This window comes from Cantharellus anzutake (genome assembly GCF_015039405.1).
Source record: "Cantharellus anzutake strain C23 chromosome Unknown EI90scaffold_10, whole genome shotgun sequence".
Taxonomy (NCBI): Eukaryota; Fungi; Basidiomycota; class Agaricomycetes; order Cantharellales; family Hydnaceae; genus Cantharellus; species Cantharellus anzutake.
In genome coordinates, this window is record NW_024066960.1 from 154,597 (window position 1) to 179,081 (window position 24,485).

General features: G+C 50.6%; 3 protein-coding genes across 3 annotated transcripts; 2 read left to right on the forward strand and 1 right to left on the reverse strand.

Moving 5' to 3' along the window:
- Nucleotides 1-2,028: 2,028 nt before the first annotated feature.
- Nucleotides 2,029-6,008, forward strand: EI90DRAFT_2910760 (uncharacterized protein; the record flags this gene model as incomplete). The annotated part of the gene is made up of 4 exons (XM_039054409.1): nt 2,029-2,821; nt 2,892-3,468; nt 3,529-4,937; nt 5,002-6,008. 4 exons carry the CDS (start codon nt 2,029-2,031, stop codon nt 6,006-6,008), a joined length of 3,786 nt encoding a protein of 1,261 aa, XP_038919517.1.
- Nucleotides 6,009-8,863: 2,855 nt separating this feature from the next.
- On the forward strand, nt 8,864-11,770 carry EI90DRAFT_3119179 (uncharacterized protein; the record flags this gene model as incomplete). Its single annotated transcript, XM_039063183.1, has 7 exons — nt 8,864-9,200; nt 9,267-9,392; nt 9,442-9,656; nt 9,715-9,998; nt 10,046-10,362; nt 10,414-10,638; nt 10,698-11,770. 7 exons carry the CDS (start codon nt 8,864-8,866, stop codon nt 11,768-11,770), a joined length of 2,577 nt encoding a protein of 858 aa, XP_038919518.1.
- Nucleotides 11,771-22,069: 10,299 nt separating this feature from the next.
- On the reverse strand, nt 22,070-22,898 carry EI90DRAFT_2875848 (uncharacterized protein; the record flags this gene model as incomplete). The annotated part of the gene is made up of 3 exons (XM_039053880.1): nt 22,070-22,267; nt 22,317-22,794; nt 22,849-22,898. Coding segments are annotated over 3 exons (726 nt in total), but the record flags the coding sequence as incomplete, so codon positions are not given.
- Between the last annotated feature and the right edge of the window lie 1,587 nt (nt 22,899-24,485).

The window sequence follows — 24,485 nt, forward strand, 5'->3', positions numbered from 1 at the left end:
GGCGGGGGGTCGGTAACCCACGGACCGCCGAACTGACCTACAACATCAAAACTAATGACAGCAGCTAGTTCTGATCCATTTGCCATCAACATCACTGGCAGCACGAAGAGTACTGGCTTAGAAGCAGGCGGTTTATTGTGTAGACACACCCTGATTTCAAGCTGTTCTTGCATGGGTGGTTTTCGGCACCGTCGGCGTCGCCATGACATATACGATGGCCTGCCACCTTCATGCATGTGGTTTGAATGTCGGCTAGTACCCATTCGATACGTGGCTAGCTCCCAGGCTCCTTGGTAATGGAACGCAGTCGCTGCTCCGTATAGGATTAGCGGTCTGGTTTGGTTGGTTGGGCTGGCAACGTGCGGAGCGGAAACATCCGGTATCTTTCCACCGCTCATATCGGAACGCCGCTGGGCAAGGCAGCCTCTATAACTTCGTAACAATATGATAGTGGCACTGGATGCTGGCAATCACGCTGGTACCGTGTTGGTCCCAGCCTCTCATCTTACGATCGTCACAACTCCTGGTGGAGCCCATTTGGCCCTCCACTGGACTGCGGCGCTAGGTTGAAAGTCCTAATTCCGCAATGGACGCCGGGAGGGTTGTATGGTATCCGGCACCAATTTGACATGAGTGGCCCCCAGCATTGCTACCTGATTAAAATGTAAACTTCTGGCAAACGTTACTTTGGCTACTTCGAAGGGTCATTTTATCCAATGGAATGCGCCTTTGATACTGTTGGTTTATCTATTTCGGGTCGTACTCAGATGATCCTCAGGTCTTTGGGTTATTCGTCATCTCCAGAGGGGAGAGGATGCGACTTCCCAGGTGTTGTCTGCATCAATAGGGGAGTCGATGTGACATGAGGTCACTTGGACAATTGCACAACCTATCAAATCCTTGTTCAAGGCTACCTCAGGCCTAGTGCATGGAACGCTTCGATTTTCAATTATCTCGCCCTTCCTTCAGCCCTTGCCGACGATTTCAATCGGTGAAGGGACGGCTCTGAGGAAGTACTGTCATTAGCAAATTACCCACGAATGCTTGTGAGGTTGGCGGAGACGATCGATAAAGCTGATGAACGATTGTGAGTTGACTAATGTCCATCGGCCGCACTTGGCAGTGAATTGGTATGATTCTTATCAGTCAGTCAGTCAGTCGCAGAATGCAAATGCAGTCCTGGAGTGATGGGTTGCTAGGGTTTATCGGTAGCAGCGAATTCGGGTCTTTCGGTTGAACCACTAACGCGTGTGTGACTTCAGGTTGCTCCTGAGAGCGCCAAGGGCAGGGGGAACCAACGTGAAATTGCACATTGAAAACGAGAAGGACCAGCCAAAGGGAAAAAAAAAAAATTCCGTAACTTCATTTCGTGAATGTCAGACAGGCTGTGAAGGTGTGTGGGATTGACCAGTTCCTCAGATGCAGTGCTGACGCTCCCTAAAGAGAGGCTGGTCACCTGCCTATGCTGACGCCGAGAGAATCAAATTGGAAAATTCAGGAGTGCCCGGAAGGCGGGTTGCACAGCCAGCACAATTAATCCATGGTATGTTGCAGGGACTGCTCAGCGTCGCGCACAAGCATGACGAGACGAAAACAAGCGCATTTGGCCCTGGAGCGATTATGCACAAACGTGACTGATTGCTCAGCGCTGAATAGTACTGACTGTCTATGGTTACATAACATTTCAAGCGAGACCCACGTGATGAAGTTTTACGTCTTTGTGTCTTGTCGTCGACGGCGCCAACGACCCTGTGCGACGATTAGTGTTCAAAATAGAGGGAATGTCTGTGTAGATAGTTCAGCGTGTTAAGGGATTTTTTAAAGAAATTCTGGCAATAGAGAGACCCACATGAGGGCATGCTTTTACATCATTGCGAATAAACGACTTGCGGCAGGCGAGAACTCCGTTACGTCCCTCCAGCACCAACGACCCCCAACCACACACTCCCTTCCGTCATTCCCAGTGAAGACGGTGCCGGCGTCCCTCATTTCTTTCTGCCGTAGCAGCTTTCGGTCGAAGCTGGAATCATGAGCTATCGTGACAACGGCTATGGTTTTCCACCAGATAAGGGTGACTCGCAACATCCACAACGACCATCCTATCCTCGCATACTAACGAACCCTGACGACCACCCTGCTCCCACCCCAGGACGACCACCGCGGTCAGCCGGCCCTGTCCCACCTCAGCAGCGTTCGAACATCATCAGCTTTCAGGAGCCTGAGGAGTACAGAACACCTCTGAACACCAACCCTGCCGTCTCTCCCCCAGAGTATCGTCGCAGGCCAACGTACGAAAACAAACCTCCAGTCTCTTATGCAGATGTGCACGCTTCTTCATCTAAGCCTGGCGCTGACTTAGAGGATGGCTATCATCCGTTCGCTGAGACAGATTTTCGCCGTAAGAAGTCGCTTGTTCGGCCTGACCGCGGTAAAATCGAACCAGGTCACCCGCAATATCATTACCACTCTCATGCGGCCCTCATGGACGGAAGTTCTAGTGGAACGTATATAGGTATTGAACCCTCTCGCACCGGGAATGTCCCCCATTCCGGTTTGAAACGGGGCAAATCGCTCCTTGGAAGAGAAGAGGATTTGCAGGATTTGGGCTTGAATGTATTTAAAAAAAGTGCAAACACTTTGCGGAGGAAGAGGCCCAATACGACGGGAGCAACACCTTCAAACCAAGCAGGGCCTGGAGCAGATCTCCCGACGTCAAATGGGGGGGTTTTCCAGAGCATCGCGCCGGGTCCTGTCGATGGGTGGATGGTTTATTGTTGGCTTTTGACTTGCTGTGTCCCTCCATTTCTCCTCAGACAATGTGGTAGGCACCGATTTCCAATCTTTCCACTTTTTCTCTCAGATTGATGCACCGTGCATACAACGAACATCAGGCATATCTACACCAGAGCAGCAACGTGCATGGCGGGAAAAAATGGGCCTCATGGCCATTATTCTCTGTTTCATGGCCGGTGTAGGTTTCCTCACCTTCGGCTTCAACGCCGCTGTGTGTGGCAAACCACCAAACAGATATCACGCCGGAACTATCGACAAAGCATCTATCATCATTCATGGATACGACTACGATTTCTCGCATTTTAAGCATCCCCAGGTCTCCGGGGTCTTCACTGGCAATTCGAATCCCCTATACGAAGGAAGTTACAACGTCGCGGGAATGGATCTTAGCTTCATGTTCCAGTATACTGACCAGTCGTGTTATGGGATTCTCACTGCTCCCAATGGCAGTGCGATCACCTCTCATAGTGGACTGCCTGATTGGCTGTTTCCTTGTAATCCCTTCAATCAGTTTGGGACGAGCACTGTGAATTTCACTGGGTATGAGAACTCGACGAATTGTCATATCAGGGCGGGGACACAAGCCCTAGTTGCGGCCCATAAGCCCTCCGGGCAGGTATACTATACTTGGGACGATGTCAACGATGATTCCAGGAATTTGGCAGTTTATGAATCGTGAGTTTTCTGATCGGAGTTTACCTGGGGGATTCTAACATCTAGCCTCAACCTTAACAGAACTGTGCTTGACCTTAACCTCCTGAACTGGCTGGACACGTCGCAAATTCAGTATCCTCCTTTGTTCAACGACTTCAAGAAGGCAAATGACACGTTCAACAAGCGCGATATTACGATGTGGATTTACCGATCAAACCTGCAAAATATTGCCAAGTGCTTGCAGTCAACCATAACGGTAGGATTCATTGATACGAAAACTATCGGCTGTGTTGCCTCCCAAGTGGTTCTCTGGGTGTCTCTCGTCTTTATCATTGGCGTCGTTGCCATACGATTTATCATGGCCGTTTATTTCGGCTGGTTTGTCTCGTGGCGGATAGGAGCGTTCAAGAAGGAGTCGTATAGGCAGCGAATGGCTCGTGCTCAGGAGATTGAGAATTGGACGGATAATATCTACCGACCTGCTCCGAGTCGGTATCGGCCAAGTGTCGTGCTTAACCCAACGTCAGCCAACGCAAAGAGCCCTGGTGGATATGGCGGACCCAAGAGTGCAGCGCAGTTCCTGCCCACTACTTCCAGGTTCAGTAGGGCTGATGCACCCGCATACGTCTCGTCCGATCGCCGCGGTCCAAACAAGGGGTCCCTGTCGCCCTATGACGTCCCCGTGCGTGGGGCGAGCTCCTTGTCTTTGTCTGACAGTGACAAGAATCAGGCACTGTGCCCTTTCCCGCTGCATAATGTCGTTCCTCAACCACCACCAAATTTCGCACCATTTGGGTTTCGTCCGTTATATGCAATTTGCCTCGTCACTGCATATTCGGAATCGTTGGAAGGTATTCGGACGACTCTGGATTCGCTTGCCACCTCAGATTATCCGAATAGTCATAAGCTCCTCATGGTCATCGCGGACGGTATGGTCAAAGGCCATGGCAACACTCGCACAACTCCCGACATCATACTAGGTATGATGAAAGATCTCGTCGTACCTACTCAGGAGGTGGAGGCTCACTCGTACGTGTCCATCGCTGATGGCCATAAGAGACATAATATGGCGAAAGTCTATGCTGGTTTTTACGATTATGACGACAACACTGTCGAGCCTTCGAAGCAACAGAGAGTACCGATCGTGCTCGTGGCGAAGACAGGTAATGGTCTTGAGGTTAACGATCCGAAACCCGGTAATCGAGGCAAACGAGACAGTCAGATGGTTCTTATGGCATTCCTGCAAAAGGTCATGTTCGACGAGCGGATGACGACCATGGAGTACGAATTCTTCAACTCGATTTGGAGATGTACGGGGGTTAGCCCGGATCGGTACGAGGTTGTGCTTTGTGTCGATGCGGATACGAAGATTTTTCCGGATTCCTTGACGAGGATGGCGTCTTGCATGGCACATGATGAAGAGATCATGGGTCTTTGTGGGGAGACGAAGATTGCGAATAAGTCAGAGACATGGGTCACTATGATTCAGGGTAAGCAATCAATCAACTGGTTATGTGAGACGCTAATGAATGTTGGATTTTCTTTAATCCTAAGTGTTTGAATATTACATTTCTCACCATCTTACGAAGGCTTTCGAGTCGATGTTCGGTGGTGTCACTTGTTTGCCTGGTTGCTTCAGTATGTACCGGATCAAAGCTCCCAAGGGCTCGTCAAATTATTGGGTGCCTATTCTCGCGAATCCCGATATCGTCGTGCACTACTCAGAAAACATCGTCGATACCTTGCACAAGAAGAATCTGCTACTCCTGGGTGAAGATCGATACTTGTCTACTCTCATGCTGAAAACCTTCCCTAAGCGGAAGATGATCTTCTGCCCCCAGGCCGTATGCAAGACTATTGTGCCAGACACGTTTAGCGTGCTGTTGTCACAACGTCGTCGTTGGATCAACTCCACTGTGCATAACTTAGCCGAATTACTCTTTGTGCGTGATCTTTGCGGTACCTTCTGTTTCTCCATGCAGTTCGTGGTCGGTATGGAACTTGTCGGTACACTGGTCTTACCTGCCGCTATCGCGTTCACGATTTATCTCATCATCATCTCCATCGTTCCTAGCGGAACTAACACGACAATCCCTCTTATCCTTCTTGCTATCATCCTTGGTCTGCCTGGCTTGCTCATCGTCATCACCTCGCGAAAGATTGCCTACGTCGGTTGGATGTTGGTCTATTTGCTATCCCTGCCAATATGGAACTTCGTCCTCCCTGCGTACGCTTATTGGCACTTTGACGACTTTTCCTGGGGTCAGACACGGAAGGTTTCAGGTGATCACCGAGGCAACGAGGGTGATAAGGAAGGCGAATTTGACTCGTCTCATATTATCATGAAGCGTTGGGTGGAATTTGAGCGCGAGAGGAGGTGGAAGAGTGGGATGAACTCGGCAGATTCCTCTTTTGATGTTGTGCAGCAGAACAACTCGGCACCCAAGAGGTGGAACGTTTTCATTGCTAGTCCTTGTTCTATCTCTAACGATATTGTTCTAGGGGTCTCGAGAAGAGATATTCTATGGGCTCATCCGCTGACACCAATACTGACACGATGACGGTGTCTCGAACCTCCCAACAGGCTATTGTGCCTGCATCGCAGTATGACGAGTCGCTCAACCCTCGTGCCGAAGCGCCACGACCTGTCAGCACAGCATCCGGATATGGTGTTCGCGATGAATCACCTTCCAGTTCGTCTCACGAGGGTGTGGCTTCCCCTTCCCCCTATCCAGTCTACGACGACCGAGGTCCCAACACACCATACTCGATTCACAACTCTCCCATGGACACGAATAACTTACGATATTCTCAAGGGCCTTACGTTTCGTTCGATCAGCAACCTTACGCTCCACGTGATACCGAATACCTATCGCCTCAATCGGCAGCAGTCCTCCCATCGCGGGGTCTCCCCCGGCCTACACAGCCCGTTCGCCGCCCTAATCGTGGTGTAACGCTCACGGATCCTGGCGTTGTACCTTCTACCAATGCTGATCAGCAAGTCCGACGCATATCTCGCCAGCCCAGACGGTCCTCCACTCAAGGCCCAGCATCACCACCTCCCTCGGACCCTTCGTTGGTGAGGGGACAGCCTTCAAGAGCTTCAAGAGCTTCCGCGTTGTCACCTGCGACTACCCTTCCACCCGGTGCGGCTCCGGCTCAATCCCCATACAGCCGTTACGGATCTTAAGCGACTTGACCTCACCGCCTAATACCCTCTCAACCTGGTCATCAATAGAATGTCTCTTTCCCCCGAACCAACCGCACCCGCACCATGACTTGGATTCGTGGACACTAACGAACATCCAGTATCTTCCTACGGATGAGATACTTGGTCTAAAGACAGAAGATTACGTGACTCGAATCTGTCGCATCTGCTGCCCCTTACTCTTCTCCCTTTCCCCCTCCTGCGACATCCTTTTCCCGTACCAATGTACCCTTCTGTTTTAATTTATGTTCCGCCTCTCATGTCACGCCGCTGTAATGGACCGTAACTCACACTGGCCTAAATTTCACTGCATACGAATTTTTTCTATGTCACGGTTTTCTCCAAACTATTAACTTTGTCCAAAGCGTCACATCATCGATCTACCACCGATGTGTGACAATGTCTATGCATCCTTCGCACAAAATGACAAGCACCAAGTTGAATCATATCGGGACCCAACTCCCTGTAGTATGCCTACGTGATGTTGGATTGTCGATCATCCCCTTATACACTCCACAAAGACGCAGGGCATCTCCATTGCACGGCAAACCTGACGAGAGGCAATGGATGCCGTGCAAGCATTTGTGCCTCGAAACTAACGGAACATCCTAGAGTAAGCGGTCGGGAAGAACAGTCACTTCTTCCGGCGCGGAGGGCTGGTAGAATTGAGAAATTTGCGGAATAAGCCATCATCACTGGGTAACGAAAAGCGCCATTATTGCGCTTGACTATCTAAACGTCATGATGTTTAAACAAGACCGGTTGCTCATCTACTCGGTGAGGGTGCTTCCGAAATCGATGAAATCTCGAATAACTTCAGCGCCGCAAGGCCTAGAGATGAGAACTTGAAGAACTGGATGCACGGATAGAATGCGACGTGTGTCGTCCTTGTGGGGACACCATGTCACCGCTAAAAATTACCTACTCTTGTCGAGAATCCTTATTCGCTCACTGTGGTCCAGGGGTTTGGCGCGGAGGAGAACGAGGACGAACTGACTGACGAGGAGACAAAGGGACGCAGTAGAGTTTAGGATCCGGCGAGAGCCTAGTCTAGTAGATATGTACTTAACACCGTTCTTCACCACAGGTTTAGCAGATGATTTGTGATTCGGTCGGAGCAACAACTCGTATTCTTTGCTGTGTCGATCTGTTGGGACACGGAGTCGCACCACAGCATGAACGGCATCAGCTGGCACAAGAGTAGGATGCAAGAGAGGGACGTGAAGGCGGAAAGCTGGGTCATACGAATTGGGAGGATTGTGCGCAGAGCAAGGAAATTTCAGGACGAGTTGCCAGCATGGAAAAGCAATGGCTGCCTGACGACCGAGTCGGGTGGTGGTGGTGACCGGAGTATGATGACCGACCTGCGGGAACTATCTAGGCATGGACCTGGTGTCCCCATGTCGCCTAAACACTGGTGAGAAAGCGAGGCTTTTCGCCCTTCGACAGCACCCCAACAGTGCTCTCGAGGGTATCACTCGTCTTCAGCTAGTTCCGGACAACTAGTGATTGCGCAACCAGTTGAGATGAACTGAGCAAATTCTTTCGAAATGTTTCAGGTGGCTATGTCCCGTTTGGGGGGAATGCATATGGTCGCGTGATATAGGAGTGATGGGGTATGAATGTGGTCAAACGGGGGTGGCACTGCCACCACCCACTACACCTGACCTCCGTAGACCTTGCGCAGATTACACCGTTTGGGTTATTGAGGGAAGCGGCCTGGGCCCCACTGTCTCTGCCGACACACACGATTCAGATCCAGGGACATTTCGTTCACATGCCGATTATTTACATTGAAACCCTGACCGTACTTACAATACAAATAGCGGCTCCGATCGCGGCCTGCTCGATGTTCCGGAGCGCCACTTAGAGCTCTTGCACACTGTGTTGGACCGGCGAACAAGTCAAACGGGGTGCTAAAGGGGAAATCGGCCTGTAGTTGGTTGCAGATGGGTGTAGATGTGCAACATTGAGGAAAGGGTCTGAATGTCCAATTTTCCATTTGAATTCTGTGTCTGCTACCTGATACAAGGTTGCAATGTAGACCATGGGTTGAACGGGGTAAAGGCTGGTGAAACGGCGTAGATACAAATTCCTCTCTTCAGGCTTGTTGCTAGATCAAAATTGATAGTTCGGATGCAAATTTGAGGAAAATTTTCCGTTCCCCCCAAACCAAAAATCACTGGTAGAACAAGAAATCACCCCAGAATGCCTTCCCTCCCACAGAACGCATCTTCAAATGCATTTGACTCATCAATTCTGACCCTTCAGGCCACTTTCTCCAGTGGCATGACCTTGTTGACTACGGCTTCCACTGCCAACAACTTCCTCAGAGCTACAGATGGCCCGTTTGCAGAGTTGAAAGAGCTTATTGCACAACATACTTCCATCGAAGACAGGCCACAATTCCAACCACTTGTCCCCCCCGATCAAATTGTGAAGGGGATTGTGCAGAAAATATGGGGTCATTCATCTATTGAGACAGTCGGAGATATTGGCGATATACTGGAGAAGGGACTTGTTACAGATGATTTGAGCCTCGAAGGTGCGTTGGTGTCTTTGTTGCTTACACCGTTTAGAAATACTCAAGGACCCCCTGCAGTTTTTTTAGAAGCTTGCATTGCCGGTTACGCACAGAAAAAGGGGAAGTCCCCCCAAGAAGTCATGAAGAGGTTCCGTTTACACAATCCCACTGAAGCGGGCCAAACGGCTTGGCAAACATGGCTTAAGCTTCACCGTAAGTTAACCACATACTCGCAAGATATTAGGAACTAATCATTTCCTAGCTGGAATTGACAGTCAAGAAGCAGCATGCCTGCGTAAATTACAGCAACAGGATATCGATAGGAAGTACCCTGACCAGGCAGAAGAAGCAAAAGCGTTCTATGATAAAATTCTGATACATTGCGGGGACCTTGTTTTATCGAAGGACGAGAGGGAGGCTCAACCAAATGAAGGCCTTTATCTGTTGCAGAAAATAACGGGAAAATATGCTGCTCAGGTATAGTACAGAATCCAGTAACTATCGCAATCGATTGTACTGAAAAATTTGCTGATAGCTCGCTGCACTCAGCTCCATTCATCCTGTTGGGGTGGCGTTAGTGGGGTTCATAGCAGATGACAAGCTTGCCCCTCGGGATTCGACTATCGCATTTACGAGCTCACCAATGATTGCGGAAATGGTCAAAGCTATGGGCCTACCCCTCACAGAGGATAGTGCCTTAGCCATGAGGAACTTCTACGACGGGATAAAGGCATTCAGGTACAAGGTTTATGCAGGAAAGGCACAAATAACTTACTCATATCCTTCCAGCCCATATCAACCCAACGCCATTAAACAGAGGTATGAGCAATTTGTCTCCTAGCCCGCATTGGCTGAAATAGGTGCAGAACCTTTCTTCAACATCTTGGGGCGTTTACGAACCCCGATAAATCTACCAGCGAGGTGTTTGGTGCCTCAAGCCTCATGAAGACCGTCGTGATGCACATGAAGCAAAGTGTCCATTTCAGCGATGATCTGGACAGGTATTTGGGAAATGGAACGGGAAACACGGCCATCAAATCAGAGGTTGAGGGCGATGCGAACAATGTGGATTACCACACACCTGCATTAAAAAGGAAGGAAGGCCTCGCCTTTGCAGACGAGACCTACGGCTCGCATCCCCAACGCCGCACTGAGTGTGCTGGGCGGCTTAAAGCAATCATTCGTATGTCCTTTTGCCGTGCCGTCTGATTGCTCATCTGACATCTACTTGTAGTGGAGGCAACAGGGATAACTGAGCTTGGGCACAACTGGAGAGTCGCCAACATACTTTCATTCATGCTTGAGCATCGTCTCCGTTTTGTTGGTTGGCATCGTGGTGTCCCACGCTTGAACAAGTCACTACCGTGCGATTGGACCCCACGCGAGTCTGCACGGTGTATAATGCAGCTCACTCACCAGGATCCGGAGCAGACGTTGAGGGTGGAACAAATGACAGATGGTGAGGAAAATGTCAATGAAACTTCAAAAAAACACAGCTCACCGGTTTGGGCTTACCAGACGAGTACCTGACGCGTGAGGTGCTACACTATGCACCAGATGCGAAAGGGAATATTACGAAATACCTATTGCCTGAACACGAGACAAGGAGGGCAATTGCGAGGACAGCGGTCGTCCCCGCACGAACCCAAAAACATAAGGACAGCACGCCAAACTCCCCAACTGTGGAGATGGAAGGAGATTCGGTTGGTGATAATCAAATATCATCCCCGTCTTCCAAGCGACGCAAGAAGTCCAAAGCCACTCGTGCACGCACCCTCACGAAGGCAAAACCTCCCCATGTGACACCTGGGGGCCACAACCAAATGAAAGAAGCCGCGGTACCAGAGAACGAGGTGAAAGGTCCACAGGACGATGGCATCGTACCCGAGACACCACCTCGCAACTCACCTGAACCGGGCGGGTCTTCATCATCATCAGTAAAGTTAGAGGCAATAAACCTGACAACGTTCCCATCGGGTGTACGCTCAGGCTTCCAGCAAGGGCGTGGACCGCAACTCCCTGATGACCCAGAAAACGACGTCTTCATGGAGCAAGCCGTTCTGGAATCACATACGCCAATGGTCATCCCTCCAATTAGGCTCATCCATCCAACACTGCATAGTACTCCCCTCAAAGTTCAACCAGTGTTGAAGATTAATGGAAGTACGCACCTCACTGTGAACGAAGGTCCAACGTCCCGGGCACCGTCGGAGGCACCGTCATCCGTATCAAGCCTAAGCGGTGAGCCTCCCACCTTTGACACCTTGTTCAGGTGTGCACGAAACTCAGTGTGGCGGGCTGCATCGAAAATGTTGCCGGCGGTTCGTTTGAAGGCGCTAATGGAAGAAAACGTTGAACTCCTAGTCAACATCGACATCATTGCCCTGCACGTTACCGAGAAGGAGCCACCTCCTGAAGTCTTAGATGTCACTCAACACTGGAGAATGATTAGCGCCGTTGGAAACGAGCTTCGTGACAGGGGGGCTGATGTAGGAAAGGTTGCCAGGAGGGTGGTCCAACTGCTTGACGAGTTGGAAGTGAATGACGACGAGGATGTGATAGCTACGTGGATACAGATGTTGCCCAGTTGAGTGACCCAAACATCACAACCGATCATTGGAAGGATACGTAGGTATCTTAAAATGAAAATATTGCACGCATCATTATTAAACCTATGGGCTGGGCACAAGTGCAAGGCGTAAGCTCAGCAAACGTAAAATACATCGGGAAGTTATATGCTACAAATTATTCTAGAGTATATACAAAGTGAACGGAAAACGGTCACAGACAGCTATTGCGTGATGCTCTCCGACTACTACTTGCCGCTTAACTCTTCTGGAGTCGGCTTGTTTGGGGGAGCAGGAGGGCTCTCTGCAACTTTGAGCGCAAAAAGACCAGTTTTTGGCTGCCAGCGAATGGACTCAAACTCTTCTTGAGGCGGGTTTCCTGATCTCTTCAACATCTCGGTTGATCGGAATTCAATGCCCTCGAAAAGCTGCCTCCCAGAATCGGCAATGAAACGGACAACATGAGGGTAAATAGAGTCTTCGGCAGGGTAGATCCGCTGGCGGAATGCGCGTTTGAAGCGGTGAAGGCGACAGAGAATGAGACAAAAATGAAGGAGGCCAAAGTACTCTTCTTCGCTTAACTCGAATGGCCTACGCAGGCATATTTTTTTTAACACTTCGCATTTGAAGGTCACCTCCACCATATTGAACGGCGTACGCCCTCGGCTGGTTGTCATCGTCATAATCCGGAAGCGATTGTATTCGAAGAGATCCTGTGAATACATGCGCGTCCATAGCTCTGTTGCTTCGGATGGTAATGTGTCGGGGCCCTGAGGGATGAGCGGGGCTGGTGCGTGATCCAGTAGGGTTTTGATTGTAGTTTTGTCAAATCCATGAGAAAAGACTTCACCAGTATATCCAAGCTCATAGACGCCAATGTACCCGCTTGGGGTATAATCCTGCATATTGATATCTCTGAGAAGGGCGTCAGGGAATCTTGCTTGGAGGTACCGCTTAAGGCTTTGGGCTTCCTCCTGTGTCTTGCAGAGTAGGTTAAGACAGTGCATCGAACCGTCCCACCTGTCCACTTTCTGATTCACCGTGCGGTCACGCACTTCTCGGTAGGCAAGAACGCCCCGCTGCTTGACCGCTTCCAAGTCATGACGTAGCTCCAGCGTAGGGCCTGACAGGCATATGGATATGCCTAGCCATGTGTCAGTGGCGGTAACAGAGCCGGCCTCGGACAACGAAATAGCACTGGACGTGCCAGTAAAGGGTACGGACTGATTCGACAACGGAAGGGGATGTTGAGGTTGGTAGTACGAGAAAGGGATTTTGATAAACGCCGCCATCAGTGGAGCATGCGCACCGATGGGGAATGGTACTCTCATTTTCTTCCATTTGGCCCCTTCCAAGGCCGCGCTCAAATGCAGGCCCTCCTTGTATTTTAAATCCAGCCAGACTCCTTGAAGCACACCCTTCATTAAGGTAGAGAGGTTTTTGAACGAAGTAGGATCCCCCTCAGGGGCAAGCGCTTTCAGACATTGTTCCATGGCAAAGCGCTGAGTAGGGGGATCATCTTGTGGAGCTGCGAGCAGGAATTGCTGTGGGCGGGAACATGTAACGGTTTCCGTAACAACAAAGTCGAATCCCACAGTGATATCCCCCTTCATGATGCCGTTCGAAGCCTTGGCCTGAGCACGGCTCCGTATCTCCTGTTGAAGGGCATGTTCTGCTGCATGATCATGCAACGGTGAACATGATCGACAGACTGCAAAGCGTTTTTCACCATATTCCACCCTCCAATGAGGAACTCCCCACCATTCCAGAGTGAGGGCAAAAGCCTGAGCAGAAGCACTGAGGGTGGAGTCGTGGACCTCGGTGTGAGTGCCGTCCGAGCCGTCGAAGATGGTCCCAATGGCTAATTTTTGAATTGGCCACGTCGGAAGTTCCATACCACCCAGTATGGCGCATGCATCGAGGGAAACGAGGAGGCAATAACGAAGATAGCCTCGTAGCTCTCCAATCCGACGTTCAATCTCACCAACCGTTTCATGGTGATAGTTCTCGGACTCCGCAATCATCCAGGATTGAAGCAGCTTCTCAAGGTAGACATCCGATTCATGCTTGAGTATCGCCATAGTTTCACGATGTGAAGGGAGGATTTCTGCGCGGCAGAGATGAGAAACGGTAGTCCGAACGTGGCGAAGAAGTTGTTTCAGCAACGAGTTCGTGCCTATAATCCGCTCCCTCCACTCAGACGTTGGGAGCCAATTCAAACCGTCAGGGGAACGTTGCAAGTCAATATTAAGAATAGGCGATGGGATATAATGAAAAGGGGAATGGCATTCGATAAGCGGGAGGTGCAGGCGGAGCAGGTCGAAGCTGACTGGTCTCCGACAAAAGTCCACAAACTCGCGATATCTTTGAGAGGTGTTAAGGACACTTGTCCTCGTTGAAGGGGTGGCGTTCACCCATGAGGCGTACGATCCATCATAGGAGCACATAGCATGGGTGTTCACCGCCATGATACGAATCGGCGTCTGACGGTAAGCGCGCTTCACGGTGCCACCTAGGACATCCTTTATGTATTAGACTGGGAATGAGGCGATAGCGATCAGCTTACGGGATAATTCTGTTCTCCAATTTTCAACGTGGGCCGCAGCCTCAGGGGTGGGGGAAAGTGGCTGAACGGGTCGAAGAGGCGCACCTGGCGAAAACATCACACTGTGTGAGAATAACAATTAAAACATTCCTAGACATACTATGCATACCTTGAATAACCATAGCATCTCTTAGCAAGGACGTTGTTCCTCCGTCCTGCGCCATGATCTGTTCAACTGAGATGAAGCGTGCGATATCTGGTGGTGGCGCCCTTAGTCTTGGCGGTGGATCGTAGGAGGAGGGCAGGGGGAGTGGACGATGGGGCGGGGATTCTGGACGGTACTGCGAGATGGGGACTGGGGTATGGGCCGATGGGATTTGGGCTTCGCTGAACCGAACGTCTTCCATGGATGGAGGAGGGTGACGACGTTCTGGGTCATACGGAGGTGCTGGCGGCTCCGCGGAGGATGGCAAGGGAAGTGAATGAGAAGGCTGGAATTCTGGTCGGTATTGGGGAATGGGAACGGAAGCTTGGGCCGATGGCATTCGGGCTTCGTGGAATCGACCTTCCACGGCTGGAGGCGGGGCGTGGTGGCGTGGTGGAGCGTATGGAGGCTTTTCAGGCCCATGGCGATGGCGTGCAAAGGTTCCGGATCCTGAACGGTGCGTGAAACGGGAAGAAGGACGAGAGACTTCATGGGGCGAAGGCGATCTGGAAGACACCAGACGTGGACGCCGGGAGCTTCGATGAAGTGGACGCTGCTCACCCTCTCGCACCTCAGAGCGATGGTACGAATCTGGTGGGAGACCAGGCGATCCTCTTCTTCGTGCAGGTGAGCGCTGGTGAGGGGAACGGCTTCGTCGACACCACTGGTGAACGGAGCTTGGCCTCTGAGGGGGGACCTGTGGACGCGGCGAACGCCCCCTAGGCCTTCCACCGTGCTGGGAGCGGAGGCGAGAGGTGCGTGACGTTGATAGTACAGGAGAATTATCCCTTTCTGAGGCTGACGCAGAAGGCTCCTCTTCATCCCAGTCATTCTCGCTAAGGAACTCTTCTGGATCGGATGAAACACCATCATCATCCTCCGGGCGCGGAACGGATGACCATGGAATCTCAGCAGGATATGTCCATCCTGTGTCAAAGTGTACAGAGAAAAGAACCGAACCGCCCCAGGAGGGTACGTTGGTCCGGCGGGCCTGTAACGGTTGCGATAACGGGTATCGTCGAATATTGAGGCCATCTCATGCAATATGCCGAGCGATCCTGATGCTGCATAATCGATATTCTCTATGTAGTGCTGCACGCAGATGCATTCCGCAATACCCTGGTCATTGTCCATTGTCGCCTTCCTCATAGACTTCGTCCACTCGGATGGGTCAAGCCTCTTGAGGAAGACTTCTCCGAAAGTCTTTCCTACAGTCCAGCCGGCTTTACCGTCAGGGTATGCGAAGGGAATAGGCTCGGGCGATGGTATAGGCGGCGGCATAGGATGAACAAAACACCGCAAATACCGTCGCGCTCCATGGGGAAATTGGTTATATTCTGGAGGAAGGAGTGCGGAGTCGTTTTGTATACATGAATTAATCGCATTTTGAAGCCACGGTCGGGGAATGAGGATTAAGGATGGAAGGACGTATACATCAAACACAGCATGGTAGTAATGCGTCGAGTACGATGGATCCAGTTTACATCTCTGAAACGTTCCATCCAGTGAATGATCCACAACAGGACTAATCACCTCCTCCACCTTCGCAATTCGTTCCGCGCCTGAAAGAAAGCGACCGGGACGCAGTGGGCCGTCCTGTGTGGGTGGCCCAAGTGCACGAATATAGAATACACCCTGATGGTTTACTTTCCAGCCTTGGTGAGCGCGCTCAGCATTGGGAACAGGGATAGGCGATGTCACAACAGCTTCAGAACTCATGTTCGCGAATGCAAATGCAGTGCAAGCTGGAGGAAAGTGGCTTCGTGGAGGAAGGGAGTAAGATGGCAGTTGGAAGATCAGCCGTGTGTAAAGCCAGGTGTGGCCTGGTATCGGGCTTCGAGCTAGGGTGCTGGGCGAAAAGGTGCAAAGGCGACAAACACAGAGATATCTATCGTACCCTGGTACAGCAGTGTGTAAGCACTCCGCACGACCTGAGTAGTTGGAGACGTGTCGAAAGCCGGGCGTGGCCTACCGGTGGGCTTTGCCCTGGGATGCCGAGCGAAGGGAAGTCAAAGCGATACCGCAGTGGAAAGATCTCTCGCACCCTGGTACAGCAGTGTGTAAACACCCCGCACGACCTGAGTGATTAGAGTGGGCGGGGGCATCTGATGTCTCTGTAATAGCAGCGAGTCGCTAGAACACTCTGCTTTCCAGAAACACCAAACGCCGCTAAGCTGCGGCTCCTCTGTTTCGAACGGGAACTGTAGAATATATTAAGTGAGGTTGTTACTTACTTGACGATGCGGCTATACGTCTGGGACCTGACTGAGAGAAAAGATGTGACACTGGCCACGGTGGCGGAGCCACAAGGTGAGGAAGCAAGATGGGGAGAGGTGGAGCGGGTGAACGAAACCACTGGCTCGTGACCTCTATTGAGTTAATCGTGACAATATTGTCATGGACAATCAAGGGGGATGCCACCCACCTCTTCTGATGGTTCTTTAATAGTGTATTATAGAACAGATGTGCACTAATATTTAACGGCGGGGCTCAGAGGCGATATGCATATTCGAAAAGATAAACAGTGTTGAAAACGGTGTTTGATCTTGCAGGCTCGTGACTTCAATTGGCATGTGAAGTTGTCATAATAATTCTGAAGCTGTCATGAATAATTCTGAAGCTGTCATGAATAATTCTGAAGCTGTCGTGAATACTCATGAGGTGCTACCTGCCTCTTCTGATGACTCTTTAACCGCTGATATAATGTATTATAGGACGGAAGCACCGTATCAGCTGGTGTTGTGGAGAAACGGGGTCGCGGACGCCCCCGATTGTACACAACAGCTGATGAGCGCCGGGCAGCTAATACACTGAAACAACGCAATCGTCGTGGAAGACTCAAAGCGTAGGAGACAATCGTGAATGTCAGAAATAGATTGTAGGCTAACATGACGTTGAATAAGAGAGATCGGGCTTGTATCGGAACCCCTGAATGCCGCAACCAAGGTATCCCCTACTCATTCAACAGGAACTCACAAACCTGAGCGGTAAGACGCCTCGCTAATAGGCAAGGCTGAATACTAAGGAATACTAAGGCAGGCCAAACCAGCACTACATCCGGTACCGCGAATGGCGCATTCAGGCACGCTAGAAATGGATGACGAATTCTCAGCTATGGAACGTTGGCCTGCCATCGGAGAGAACCCGAAGTGCCCCCACTGCGGCGTCAATGTCGACGAGTATGCATGGCTCGCATCGAGATGCATGGAGCTGGAGGACGATGTTCAGAGACTTCCAGAGACTTCGAACAGAGATCTCAACGGGCGCCTTAGTTTAGTTTACTTATCCAGAAGTTACTGCCCAGGTTCCGGGTGTTTGTTGGGGGGAGCTGAAAATACATTATGTTGACACGTTTTAGCCATTATACATCATGCGTGCAAACGGACAGAGCATGGGCCCGGACGTACAACGATAAAAAGAAAGGAAAAACTAACAAGAGGAGATAGGGGAGGGCGGTAGCGCCGATACAGAAGATGTGAAAGCCCAGGTTAGAAAGAGAAGAACCCACTTGTAGATGACAAAAAGGAAGGGCGGTCACAGCACAAACTCATTCGGGGCCCAACTTGCCGAAACCCACCGAAGATAGCGTCTTCACCATTGGCAAGAATGAATGACTTACTGTATCACATGGTGAAAGGCGAGGTAGGAGAGAAGCAAGCCAACAAAAGAACAACACGCTCTGAGGAAACACGGGAAAAACTAAAAGGTACAAGATGTAAGTTAGCATAATGAACATAAAGAGAGAAGTTAAGCCGAAACGTACGGGAGACGCGGGGAGATCGCTGCGACGGGGTTTACAAAGTAGGAAGTTCACCCATTACACGCTTGGTGATGCGAAATGGTCCAGCTAGAGGTTACGGGCTTATATGACGGATGTCACTGCACCTCGTGCAGACGTCGAACGCCCCAGCTCACTGTTCATGAAACCAGATGGCACACCGTTCGAAATTTTGAGCGTTTTGCAGTGAGGATGGTTATGAAGTGTGGTTTCGGGCCGATCTGGATTTTGAGCATGTGGACCGCTCAAAAGCTCCGGAAGGGACGATGTCCTACAGGTGTACACATGTCCGTTTCATGCAGTGTTGCAGGAACGAGAGCGGCAAGAAGTCCCCCAATACAGGCAACCTTCTGAATAACTTCACTTAAACGAGCATAGTACCATGTAGCACCACCAAATTTATACTCGCCTACCACTTCCTGCAGTTCAAGTCACCAAAAGACGATTCGGATGGATTGTCTTCCACTTCGCCTGCCTCGACGTGCTTGTGGAGTACTGGAATGTATGTCCGCTTAATTGGGAACGCGAGCTGTTTTCGTACCGATTACAACTGACAGTTCTTCAAAATGACGGAACATAAGCCAAGGAGGTTAAGAGTGCCTCCTGGCGTCCCATGTCATCGTTTCCAGGTTGCTGCTACCTGGCATCGGCCTAGAATGCTTGACTCTTGACTGGTGCATCAAGTATCTTATTAGGAGAGGCTCAACACCGGCATACATAAACTCCGCTAGTCAGTTAAATCTATTTTTTCCTGTTCATTATCTAACACTAAAGGAACGTCCGTATGATCAATTCCAAGCTGGGCATAATCAACGGAAAGTTTGCGGCCACTTTAGTGGCTCGGCACCGCAGTTCGCAAATAAGGTCAGGATTTAGGGTTCTCCAGGTAGGCTGCCAGCTCGGTGTTAACAGAGGAATAGAAAGGATTTGGTGTTTCACCCTATCCCGAAAATCATCGATGTTCGTGTCTTTCGGTGCAGCATCGAGCCCGATGTGTACAGCTTGAATGTCAGCCATGGTCCAAACCCCACAATCATACCCGTTCCATTGGCGCTGTTCCATCTAGGACTTGTAATGTATATGATGTTCATACAGCAAGATGGCACACCTACAGTGATTACTCTGGTGGACCAATTGGACCAGTTGTATCCATGCTCATCATCAGGGTGAATGAACAACCAGATGGCATTAACTAGGCCTCGAAGTATCTGAAGAAAGCGGTAACATTAAGACTGGAATGTGGGCTAGAATTAGGAAACGCACTGTAAACACCCACTGTGGACCGTGGCGATTGATATGGGCGCTTTGTTGTAGAGGTATGCTGTCAAGATAGCGCAGCTCTCGTTGTTCGAAGTTGACAACACCGAGCAGCCAGTGACCACGCCTCCTTGAGTAACACGGAATCGTCCAACTGGTTGCATCGAAAAGATCGGTTTGGACTTTCTTTGTCGCTCGCTAAAATATTGGTCAGTACAGATTCCATCGGTGTATTCCCACATACATCCAACAGGCGAACTGCCATACAATGTCTCATTCCTTCACACTGGGTAGGAAACATAATCACATGGGGACGAGTGGTCTTGAGTATGTCCCGCAGCTTTTCGTCTGTAAGGTCTTTCAGCATCTCAACATAGGCATCGATTATTGCTCCGTGTATCAGCCGCCGGCGATTGACTGTTGGTAGTGCATCAGAGAAGATCGCAATATGTTTGTAATATCTTGCTTTGTCTCTGGTCTTGCTGTCGTTCACTATCTAATGAGACATCAGTGGCGTCAGTCACAGGGGAACTTGGAAACATTCTTACTTTTTCAGTCTCTTGAGGTAAATGCAACTCCGTTATTTCCTTCCAGATTTTTGTTGGCTTTTGTTGTTGGGTAGACTGGGTGGGTGAGTGGATGGCATCGAAGATTGTTCTAATTGGAGGAAGGCTTTGGGGACGAGGGTTCTCATTCCAGAACCTCTCCTCAATATCCTCGTCACAGCTGGGACTATCCACATCTCCGAACCCACTAGGAGGGACCAAGTCGGTAAGAGGCTCAGCATGTGTTTCGACATTGTCTGTGGGGTCCATTGTCTCATCTGGCCATGTCTCAGGTTCGCTATCTGGAAGGTTTACCGGCATCTCAGGGCCGAGAGTATCGCCTGGGCCACTGCCACTGTCGGTAGACAGGTAGGGCTCAACATGCTCATCGTCATCAGCTACACCCAGCTCTGGGCTCATCCTGATAAGTCCATCGAGTGCGCTTAGCTCGTTTCTAACTTGAGAATCATCTTCGGGGTCTATGCCGTTGGTTCCTGAGGCCAGAGTGGCAGAACCGGGGGGGGAAGGCGGAAAGAAGAATACTCCGCGGTACTCGGTGCAGCTTGGGAGTCTGGACGTTTTAGGTTTGCTAGCAGATAGTGCGGCGATGCACGCCATAGATTGACATGAGGAAACGGTCCGTTCACGATCGTATCACGGCATTTGAGTAACGACTTTAGGCGGAGTTGCCATCGATATTTAAACAGGGCTGGGATCGAGGACAAATCAGCGCATTGGTAATGTGGAATTTGTAGGACATACGATGAATATCGTCCGTGATCCGAATCAACAAGTCTACCGATTGGACAATCCAGGTGCGCGCGTTAAGTTCCTCTCGAGCGAGCCTAAGCTTTTCCTCCTCAATACGAGCAAGCGATAGCACCGCTACTATGCCATGGCGAACCTGTTGGTCGACGATAAAAGCTGGTGGTTTCTCATCCAAGTTCCAGTTGGAATCCCACAGGCTCTCCCACATCTTTGTCCACTGTTCATCACTGGGATCCATGTTAAGCAGCTCCTTGACATTCATTTTGGCGTGTTTCAAAGAGTCCGGGAGCCAGGATGGCCTAACAGAACGCTCGAGGCAGTCGACAAGCTCGTTATATTGCGCAACATGGGCGGAAATAATACGGGCACGGTCGTTTGCGCTATTGAACACTGAGACCATTTTCGAATATCCTCAAAGTACCGGATGAATTTTCGAGCACATCAGAATTCGCCTCAAATGGGGTATGCTTACCGACTTTTGTAACCAGCCGTCCTCCACGCCGTTGTGAGCTCCGAATAGGGTTAATCTCGTCCTGGTACTTGGCTAAGCGGATAAGGATGGCATGTTTGCGGAATCGGGCCAGAATGTACTTCTCCATGTAGTCCCTTTCTGTGCTAGACGGATTTTGCGGAAGTTTCAAATCGGACAGGCCAATTTGAGCTGTCAGATCGTGTAGGCATTCTTGAGATTTATCATGCAACGATCATACACGCTGAGCGGCTTGGAAATGCTCCGTGAGGTCGATAGGACTATGGGACAGTGTTCGTGCCAAGCTGATTCGGTCCAGCTCCTTCTTTACGGCGTCCAATGCGTCCGAATGTGCCTGGGCTGATCGTTCGGCTTCCAAAAGTTTGGCGAACTTTTTCATTCCGGCTTGATCATTGTCTAGGGCATAACAGCATAAGTCAACGCCGAACATGAGATCGGGAATGGGCATACAGGCTCGAACGGAGAGCTGCAAAGACTTTTGCTCTTCCCACTGGGATTGAAGGAAAGGAGTTGTGAATCCCCTCTTACTCTTCAAATCTTGCAGGAGGTCGGTTAGAAGCGCCTCCTCACGAACAATGGCGGCCAATTTGGACCTAGCCAATGAAGCAAGGCGGTCTCGGCCACGGCACGCGATCATCTTGATTTTGTTGTCGATAGTTGTGATTCGTTTTGCCGGCTATAGTTTTGGGACAACATTGCATAAGAGAGGGTTGTCGACCGAACAGTGTTGGGACTCACACTCATTATGCGTTCAGGCGCAATTGTATCAACAATCAAGGACCATAATCGCTCATTTCCTTCCCCGTTTGACTTTCCGAACCCATTTCGTTTCCAGGGGTGAAATGCGATTTGACAACAGAATTGATGTGCGTAGGCATGGAAGACTGAAACGGCGATGCTCAATCTAGGAGCGATTTCAGGGATAAGATTGTACTTTGTTCAAATATCAGAGGTTGTAGTTGCAGACCATGCGAGGCCATACCTTGGCGATCGATCGATCAAGAACACACCCAACATCATACATTAATCCAATAGTGGCATTTGAGGGTAGTTGGCGGCTAAGTGCAAGGAGCATGGCAATCGAAAAGTGCTGCTGTTCACCCGGAGTGCGTACATCGCAGAGGAAAAGGGGGATGTCATGACGGCATACGGTTGCCATCAGGCCCTTCGAACAGAAGGTATCCGTTTTTGAGGCTGACTGCTTTCCACGTTTCGTGGCTCTGTGTGATTCTTCGCATTCATCAATAGCACCATCTGGTACAAGGGATGAGGGACGAGATACTTCCGAACAGCCTCTAGATGCAGCTCGTGCATCAGAGATATGGCGGGCAGCTTCCTCGATTTCGGCATCGGTGAGGAATGTGCAAGTTTCATTCCAGGGAAGAATCATCTCTCCTCCAACGAACATGTATTGCTTATGTTGCATATTACCATCCATGGCGACGATGACATCAGGATATCTAGGGAATCGCTTAGTATACCTGTTCCCGAAGCATATGTATGAGAGGACTAACTCGTTGGCTGAGTTGCCCCACATCGAGCCTCCAAAACATTGCGGGCATCTCGCGCGGAGGTATGGACTTGCGCTGCTGTCGGACGGGTTGCGAATCAGCTTTGTTCGCTCATGGACCATCGATGGAAGGTCCGGTGACGTCCCTATGGAGGTTGGGATGCCGTGGTTAACGGTCATCACGCCATGGGATGCAGTGACCGATGGATCGCCGTTGTGGGCAGGAGCGACATGGGTAAACGCAGCGGACTCGACCGGCGCGGAACGACATAGCGGTGCATCGGGTGCCACAGGGGATGTGGGTAGGAGAAACTCTCTCTCCGTTTCAACCTCTACCGAGTCACGTAGGGCTTGAAACCATGTTATCGCCTCGCTAAACGACTGCAGAAAGGGGTCCTATATGCGCGCCGGATCATGAAGGTGCCAATTCCCGACATGCAACAAATAGATCTTACGTTGTGGGTGAATTCGTAACCGTTCTCTCGTAACATGGCAAACAAAGCGGCATGAAAGGAGGCAATCGGGGTGTACGAGTCCACATGCAAAGCTGAATACAGCGAAAGGACGTCGAAATGAAAGGCAACTTGGGGCGTTACAGGTGACCCTGGAAAGTAGCCAGACTGGATGATGCTAAGCGGGAGAGTATTGGACGGACATTTGCAATATTCGAACGTCCGCCACGTGGCACCTGGCTCGGGGTCATTGGGACACTGCTAAGGGAGGTCAGAATGCAAACGTACCTGAGAATGCGATCGTCATGAGTGAATGAAACTGGAAAGATGTATTGCAGTGGGAGCACAGCGATGCTGTCAGGGCACAGCCCCTGACCCCACACACCCTCAGGTACCCTTCCCCCATTTTCTCCTATTTTTCCCTTCACTGTTCCACAATCCCGCATGCATGCAGACCGTGGGAACGTTCTGGGCGAGTTACTCGCCCAGAAACCATCACAGCCACAACCGTGGGAACTTTCTGGGCGAGCTGCTCGCCCAGAATCTTCCCACGGGGGGGTGCCAATTATGGAAAGTCGGCAAAGAGCCGAAAACTGTATAGTTCCCGGCTCCCATTTGTAGCGGCTTCACAGGAGGTTGAGAAGGTTACCCTTCTTCTCAACTCATTTCCTGTGAAGGCAAGTGTAACTAAGCTACTTCCTAAATGCGTAGCAACTCATTTCCTGTGAAGGCTGGGGCTAGCCCCCTCAGTGAGTTTGAAGACCTCGGACTGGGACTAGATACCCCAGCGACTCGGAGGATCCCCTTGGGCCCGTCACGGAAAGAGGGCCGGGCCCTGACAGATGCTGCTGGTGTTTGCAGTTTTCCGTTTCTATCATACGACGTCTCGCTGGGGGCGGCAAGGGGCACGCGTCCTGCCTTCTTTGCCTCTAGACCTAGATAGATTTCCACCGCTTTGTGTATTACATCGCGGCGCCAATGGAGCCATGCAACTTGCTTTTGCAGATTTCGTAATGCTCTCTTGGCCCGCTTTCGGGAAGCTGACCCCAACAGTGTAGGGGACAGAGCAGTGTCTGGGCCCGAAGGAGTGGGCTCTGCGATATTTTCCAGCCAACCCTGAGGGGATGCTTCCCATATTGGTGATTCCTTTTTTAGAGCTGGCGTTGAAGGGGGAGTCGAAACATCGCTG